Source organism: Cannabis sativa, chromosome 2 (assembly GCF_029168945.1).
Source record: "Cannabis sativa cultivar Pink pepper isolate KNU-18-1 chromosome 2, ASM2916894v1, whole genome shotgun sequence".
Classification (NCBI taxonomy): Eukaryota; Viridiplantae; Streptophyta; class Magnoliopsida; order Rosales; family Cannabaceae; genus Cannabis; species Cannabis sativa.
The window spans coordinates 88,140,138-88,148,241 of NC_083602.1; the positions used below are offsets into that span (position 1 = coordinate 88,140,138).

Below are 8,104 nucleotides of genomic sequence, written 5' to 3' on the forward strand. Positions count from 1 at the left end.
TTTGAATTGCGTTTAATGGTTATGACTGCACTACCCCAATTTCCCAAATCACTTAGATTGCACTGTTAGCTTTTCAATCTTTTTTTGACTTTTTGATTTTAAATCTCAATCCTGTCTTTCTAATTAAATTTGTTGTAAAATATAATCATTATTAATTAAAAAAAAAAGTTGTGTTAGTGCAAATCTACATCACATGTAATAATGTGTTAGCTCCATTCCATGACTCACATGACAACTTTAATCACTGTGAGTTAAAAAAATAAAATAAATAACTTTAATAATTTACTGAAAAAAAAAAAAGAATTTTCTCAACTTCAGCTAGATACTATTAAATAGAGTCAGGTTTTTATTTTAATTAGTAATAAAATCTTATAAAGAAAAGAAAAGATTACCTAGAATTATATTATTCTGCCAAATTAGTTGGGAACATTGAACATTTTACAATAAAGGCATTAGGTTGTTTAAATATTTATAAATGGGAGATGAATGCATAAGAATCGGAGAATCCAAAATAACAAAACATATGAAATCAAATAAAGAAAGAAGAAGAAAAAAAAGGTGTAATATTTTTAACCAAGAAAGTAAAATGAGAGAAAATATCACTAGTGAATTCAATATTTTGAACCAACCAAAAACTACCTAATTATGTTGGATTAGATGTGCCCGTAAACTAAACAAACCAATTAACAATCTTACTAAATAGTATTGATGAGATACCAATTTTGAATTATATGACAGTTTTATGTCAGAAGGTGATTAGACAGAATAAAACTTTGTCAATCTTTATTTCCCGAGAATTGCTGAAGGCACTATTGGTGCCTAGAACCCTTCTTAGTATCATACCGCTACTGATATAATTAAATATCGGGTCTCATATAACTTAAAAAAAAATTAAGAAATATCGCTAACCAAACGTCGAACGCTACCTATAAAAAGTGCTAGGCACCACTGGTGTCAAAACTCTACTATTTTTGGGATTTTAGAGTCTCATTGGAGAAGCCCTTAAAAAAACTTGAAAATCCACTTTTCCTGGTGTTTATATAACTATGACTACCTTATTAACCTATTTTCATTTACAGAGTTAGCATCATTTATGGGAGAATGAATTTCAGACTAGCACAATCAAGATCATATATTTACAATAATTTAGTCTCAAGAAATAGTCAAAACAATGGTAAAAATCATTGGTTGACCGGCATTTCAAATATGATTCAAGTCAAGTTACTATGATACCTTAATCAGTGTGAAAAAGAAAAGCCCATGTGAGCCTTTCGAAACTAGAACTGTATCAAGTTGTTGAATTCTACTGATGATCAGCCTGGAATTGTCTTAGCAGCTGTAAGGACTGACAATAGAGATCAAGGTTAATGCCATCGACGTTCCTACCAACACGCGCCTGTAAGATTGCCTGAAAATAAGAAGAGTCGATCTAAATCGTTAGATGTATGTATATATGATACAAGAGAATCAAACTGATGTTATAAACCAGATACCTCATTATCAGGTTGGATAAGTAGTTCCCCAATAAACTGGTAGAAGGAGCCGATTCTCAAACTCAGGTTCCTTAGATGTTCGGTGTTAATCTTTAGTTTGGCACTTCCGTCAACAACCATGGCAATGGCCGTCTCTACAGAATACTCTTGTAGCCTGGTAGAAAAATGACTCACTGTGTTTGGTGAGGATATCAATTGAAGTCATTGTAATATGATAATCAACTGAATTGATAAAATATTTAAAGGGAAATGAAAAGAAATAAATTGGTGCAATCATTTAGCCATCATTCTAGTATAATCCCATGATGCATTCATGCAATTATATGAATTAGCTGATCTGTTTTCAATGATTAAGCTTACCCAGAATCTATTTTATATATATATAGCAGGAAGAATCTAATTAGATATCACCATCAACATAATGAAAACACCAGTATATATGCACATGGGATGGGAATGAGGAAATTCACAAACTTTAACCATATCCCAAAAGTATTCCACTGACCAGAAAGCAATTACAGTGGATGATCCTAAAGTTTTAGAAAGAAAAAACTAGTTCATGAGTGTAAGACATTCTAAAGAAGAACAGCCACATACTCCATTCCCTCACACTATTGGAAAACAACACTAATAGATTCTTTTACATCAGAAAGTCAAAGGCCAACCCAAAACTTAATTTTTGTCCCATAAATGAACTTATGCTAATTCAATTACTCTTGTACATCTCACCCTGCTACCATTTTACACATTTTCCAATTCAAAAATCTCCTCCTAATATCCAATTTCATTACCTCGCCATCTTCAATGTCATTTGCCTCCACCTTCACAACTTTATATCCATACAAAAACACCACTGTTTAAAAGAAAAAAAAAAAAAAAAAAAAAAAAAAAAACTCTTCATCCTACTCATAAAAATGCCATCAAAATTACTGGAAATTGTCAATTCTAGTTTACCCACATTATTTTTTAAGCATCCCATCCACCTCCATTTCTTGTAGAATCTCATCAAACACCTCAATGGAGAAACATTAGTTCCCTACTCTAGCCCCCATACTCTGATAGATTTAACAGGAAAGAGCATGAGCAAAGAATAAAGTTCCTGAACACTATCCACTCAGGCTAAGCCACAAATTTTAGGGGAAATTCAACATTATTTGTTAAACTTCAACACTAAAAGCAGAAAATTCAACGTGAAAATCTAGCACACCACAGGAAAGAGAATCAAGTCTAAAAAGAATCAGAACTCTTACTTTCCAGTTACTCTAAGTGAAGTCCCTTGCTTGAAGTGCGGTGAAGATGGATGCAAGTCCTCCAGTAAAACCAATGCCCCAGATGTTATTACTGACGAAGCCATCAAACCTTTCAAAGTAGTATAACTTATAGTTCCTTACTGGTTAGTGGCTACAACTGGCTAGTGCAAGTGAATAAAATCATCAATGAAACCACCCAAAAAATGCAATCTTTGACAGATATGTACAATGTGATGATTCAATTAATCACTACTCATATTCATATTTCTCTCAACCAAGATGAGTATTGTTCTTTCAATCCCTTACAAACCCATTAAAAACTCCTACCGCATCTAACTTATGGAACCTTTATTTCACACACCTGTACAAGTATAGAAAAGTACAGGAGAGAATGAGAAATGGAAAGCCACACTCAAAAATCAAACAAACTCTATTACACCAGCAAAGATATAGAATCTTTTCCCCATAAATCAAGTTGCTTCCCTGCCACATTCATATGGATAAGGCTTGTATTAATATGGCCTTTGAATCATTGAAAATGTGAAACTATGAGAAAGCATCCCAAATAGTTCCAGACAGCTCTTCTAAATGTCTGATTTTTTTTCTTCTGACAATTGAATGTGTGAATCTTAAGGATAAACAAAGATGAATCGGATAACTACTTGATTGGCATGCAAAAGGGATCTTCTAGTAAAATCCATTGCCAGAGAAGATCACTGGTAAGTACACTTGACTAAGATGATTTAAGAGCCCAAAAACACCTGTCCTCACATGCCATTTTTCAAAAGAAATTTTCAAATCTTGCTGGCCGCCACAACTAGAAGACTCATAATCTAGAGTATATGCATTTGCCTCAATTCATGGCCATGTTTTACAAAGACTACCTCAATGCTTGGCTACTAAGCCAATTGCTAAGAATTTCATATGGGTTCTTACTAAAACACCCAAATGCCACATCACAGATACTCAGTTTGACCCACCACTTATTCTATTAAGAAAAAGTTCACCAAAGTCAGAACTCTCTAAAACAATAAACAATAAAACTTGAAAACCCCACTGATAAACAAGCAAAATCATTACATTAAAATAATCACATTTTAGTTATATTTGATCTAGATCATGATATGCTATTTTAATGTATAACATATAATATCATATTCTTTATAAACATATACACACTGCATATCATACACTATGTTATTTTAACATTCAAACCAACAAGTACTTGTTCAATAGCAAAAAAGTCTTAACAGTTATGAGCAAGCTAAAAATACAAAATTAATGGCACTACCAGACATGTCATAGAAAGAGAATATATAAATAAACTAATATGACCACCTATAGATATAGTGGTAGTGTTTAACTAAATTCACAACAATCTTGAGTATATTTTACAGAAAGAATGGAAAGTATTACAAAAGTATCAACATTATATCATTAACAAATTACATCTAAGAATTTCAAGCTCTCAATAAAAGTTTCAAAACTAGTACTAACTTAATCTATCAAATGCATTTTATCAAACACTTTGCATACAATTCAAAAATCATCCCAAAACAAAAACATTTAAATAACTAGGAAAAAAATTGAGAAGGTGTGTGAATGGTGTTCCGTGTTGATAAATGTTGAAAATAAAAGTTGACCTACCCAAATGAAATTGAAAAGCAAAAAAGGCAAAATTCATAGAAAGGGAAGGTGGCCATAGGTGAAAAAGAAAAGGTTGGTTATTTTGAAGTTGGAAATTGAAGACATTTTTGGTATCTTACAGTGAGAGGAGCGATACTTTTACTTCGTTACTCGATCGGAGATCCTTCCGTTGAATGGACTGTTGCTGAAAATGGCGGCAAAATAATATATGAGTTTGGGTTTATAAAAATAACAATTTGCGGCAAAACCCTTTATATTTTGATTTTTATACACTTAATTTCTCTCTCTTATTTTTTTTTTTTTTTGGCAAAACTTCTTATGTTTTAATTTTTATACATTTAACCTCCTTATCTTTTTTTAGTGGCAAAATCCTCTTATGTTTTAATTTTTATACACTTAACTTCCTTATTTTTTTTTTGTGGCAAAACCCCCTTATATTTATTTTTCTTTGCATATTTAACAGTTAAATATTATCGTTAAATATTAATTGGATGACCACTGTGTACACATGTGTATATGTAACAGTAAAACCTCAAAGTCGATACAGTAGTAATCCAGTTAGTATTTAACGGTAATATCTAACTAAAACTTTAAATTTACAAAGAAAAATAAACTTTAGCATTGTAATTTCAATTTTCATTCCATTTTATAATTACACAAAACCAAGTCTTGACACTTCAACTATTTATTCTTCCTCTTCTTCTATGGAAAAAAAAAATAATTTTCCTTTTATAAATGAAAATTTTGCTCTTGAGAAAATTAATCCCCCTACCTACATGAAATCTTAAAACAAGACCTTGAAAATGAACTCATTTGTAAAAGAAAAAATTAAACATACATTTATAGATACATATATAGGGATATGATTTTGTCCTGTTATTGTACTTTCACGGATTGTAATCCGTAATGTACGGCAGCCGTCAGATGAGGAAGTTATTTGATCTGACGGCTGAGATTGATATAGGGGTAATTACGGTTAAAAAGTAGAAACGTACCCTGACACTCATTAAATGTACCCTGAGACCCATCTAATGTACCACGTAATACATTCCGTGAAAGTACATCACGAGACAAAATCATATCCCTACATTATATAATATGAGATTATTTTATAAATACACAATAATAACAAAAAAAATTACAAAAATATAGTTGTACAGAATTTTAAACATTTTTATGATTTTTATGATTTTATTTACAAAAAATACGGTCTTTTTATATTGTACTCTTTTTAATTTATTGTTGAATTTTGTTATTTGTATGTTATTTTTTATTGTTGTTTTAATATTATTTGGATGTTATTTTTTATTGTTGTTTTAATATTATTTGGATGTTATTTTCCTATTATTTTTATGTAATTTTTTTGTTGTTTTCGTGTTGTTTTTATAAAAAATCGTAAAAATATTAAAAAAAAACCTATAAACGTAAATATATATATTTTTTTTACAGAAAATGATGTTTAATGTAATTATCCCTATATATGAAGTCTTTTCTAGTTTTTATGGGGCCTAGTATAATTTTTTCAAAATAAACTTTATTTGAGGGCATCTCCAATGGGAAAATTTAAATTTGGTGTTAAATCAACACCAAAAAACTACTATTTCAACACTATTTTTTTTTTCAATTTCAACCACAACACTAAACATTACACTACATTTTATATTCTTATTATTTTATTATTTTATTAATATAATAAGAATATTTTAATACTAAATATATATAATTATTTACTTTTTCTTCTTTAAAGTATTATTTAATTATTAAAAATTCTTTTTTAAAAAATAGTGTGGTTTACAGTGTCCCACTAAATTTAGTAGGACACTGTAGACAAAACCATTTATGAAGATATGTTTAGTGTCTCATTGGAGTAAATATAGTGTGAAACTACACTATATTTAGTGTTTTAGTGTCCTATTGGAGATGACCTAAGAAATAAAATAAAATTTAAATATTTTTCTAAAACTGTTTTTTAGAAGAAAAAAAGGTTTGGGAGCCTTATAGACTAATATAAAAAAGAAAAAAAAAAGTCTCCCAATCTCTTGGCTAAGAAGTTTTGGGCAACGATCCCAGCCGTCCTACCCTAAATACGGCCCACAATTTATAAATATATATTTCTCACAAAATGTTTTGGAGGGGACAAAAAAAATGCATGTAGCATCTTTAAGAAAAAATTGTTGATCTCAAAGGAGATCCAAAGTCCAAATTAATCTTTATCATATCAAAATTATAAATGCCCACAAAGAATATAGATTCTTACAGGTTCAAGGCTCTGTATGCTCTCTTGAGCCTTGATATGTCATATTTTGATATATTTTTAAAATGTATGTCAATTATAATATGAGAAATGTTAGAGGGTACTAATAGTGTCTAGTATTTGTTTATGTGTCAATACTGTTATTGGTCTAATTAAGTATTAAATTTCATATAGTTTAATGTAATAACTTTTAGAGAATATCGCTAGTCAATCTCAAAACGACATGTCTAGAGGTGTTAGGCACCACTAGTGTCTAATAACAATCCTATTATAATATGCATTTTAAGTATATGTAATAAATGTGTTGTCATTATTCAAATATCTTTTATAAAAAGTTAATAATTTATTTGATTAAAAAACACACCTAACAACTAAAAAATTGTGTATTTATGTGACATTGAATGTCGTAAAAATGAAAGGCAAAATGTAATTGTCGACTCCAAATATCTTGTACTAAGCTTTATAAACAAATATTTAAGTATTGACTTGAATATATATGTTTATTATAAATGAAAAGTAAGCTATTTTTTTATTATTATTATTATTATTATTATTATTATTATTATTATTATTATTATTATTAGGATAAATTAGGGTATAAATATTTAATGTTTTAGATTTTATACACTTAAATATTTTATTTTTATTTTTTGAGGTAAAAGTACATAATGTTACAATTCTCTTACACTGTTACTACCACTTCCATTAACTCATATTTATGAACACGTGGATGGCTCATATTCTTAATATTCTTAATATAAAAAATTAAATGCTACTTGTTTCAAAAAAAAAATAAAAGAGATGTAATACTAAATTACCATAATTGAGTGAACTAGCTAGTGCAGTATATCGAACATGATTATCGAATTGAACTGCTAATATTATGTGAAAATTGTTATGAAAATCGATTTTTTTTAAACAAGTAGCATTTAGTTTCTGATATTAAGAATATTAAGTTTTAAAATAAAAAATAAATAAATGTAATGCATCTGAACCCTCCACCTATCCATATTTATAAGTTAATGAAAGTGGTAGTAACCGATGTAAGAGAATTATAATATTGAATATTTTTTACTCTAAAAATAAATATAAAGTATTTAAATGTATAAAATTTGAAACATTAGATATTTATACTACAATTTATCTTTATTATTATTATTATTGGTAAGAGGGTGGCAGTTGAGAGATGAAGATGCTGCATATTTAAGGCCAATCAAAACCATTACCTATAAACAACATCCTACTTCATATCTCATCACCTCATTTTCCATACTCCCTACACACCTCCCTAAAATAGTCAACACACTTGCATTAATTATCCACTCATATTATTTTCTCTTTTTAAAAGGCAAATGCCTTAGGCTTAATTTTTTAGGGTGCCTTTAAAAAGTTTATATAACTTTTAATCTATACATAAATTTTATAAATCTAAACACTATTATGCAAATTAGAAAGGCTAA

The 8,104-nt window shown here is 28.9% G+C and overlaps 1 protein-coding gene across 7 annotated transcripts; it reads right to left on the reverse strand.

Moving 5' to 3' along the window:
- Positions 1–1,106: 1,106 nt before the first annotated feature.
- LOC115718606 (CST complex subunit TEN1) lies at positions 1,107–4,629 on the reverse strand. 7 transcript variants are annotated; one of them, XM_030647422.2, is made up of 4 exons: positions 4,510–4,629; positions 2,744–2,852; positions 1,494–1,647; positions 1,107–1,408 (listed from the first exon to the last, which is right to left on the reverse strand). In XM_030647422.2, exons 2-4 carry the CDS (start codon positions 2,845–2,847, stop codon positions 1,304–1,306), a joined length of 363 nt encoding a protein of 120 aa, XP_030503282.2. In that variant the 5' UTR covers positions 2,848–2,852; positions 4,510–4,629; the 3' UTR covers positions 1,107–1,303. The 7 variants fall into 7 exon arrangements, with proteins under 7 accessions (XP_030503282.2, XP_030503278.2, XP_030503280.2 ...); XM_030647418.2 differs by having other exon boundaries at positions 2,744–2,904; positions 4,510–4,627; XM_030647420.2 differs by having other exon boundaries at positions 2,744–2,900; positions 4,510–4,626.
- Between the last annotated feature and the right edge of the window lie 3,475 nt (positions 4,630–8,104).

Bases quoted from the DNA above. Each gene is read 5' to 3' on its own strand.
- LOC115718606 (XM_030647422.2), bottom strand. From the start codon at position 2,847: ATGGCTTCGTCAGTAATAACATCTGGGGCATTGGTTTTACTGGAGGAC. The intron at 1,648-2,743 runs GTAAGAGTTCTG...TTTTTCTACCAG, and splicing joins TCACTTAGAGTAACTGGAAA to GCTACAAGAGTATTCTGTAG. The intron at 1,409-1,493 runs GTATCTGGTTTA...TCTTATTTTCAG, and splicing joins TTATCCAACCTGATAATGAG to GCAATCTTACAGGCGCGTGT.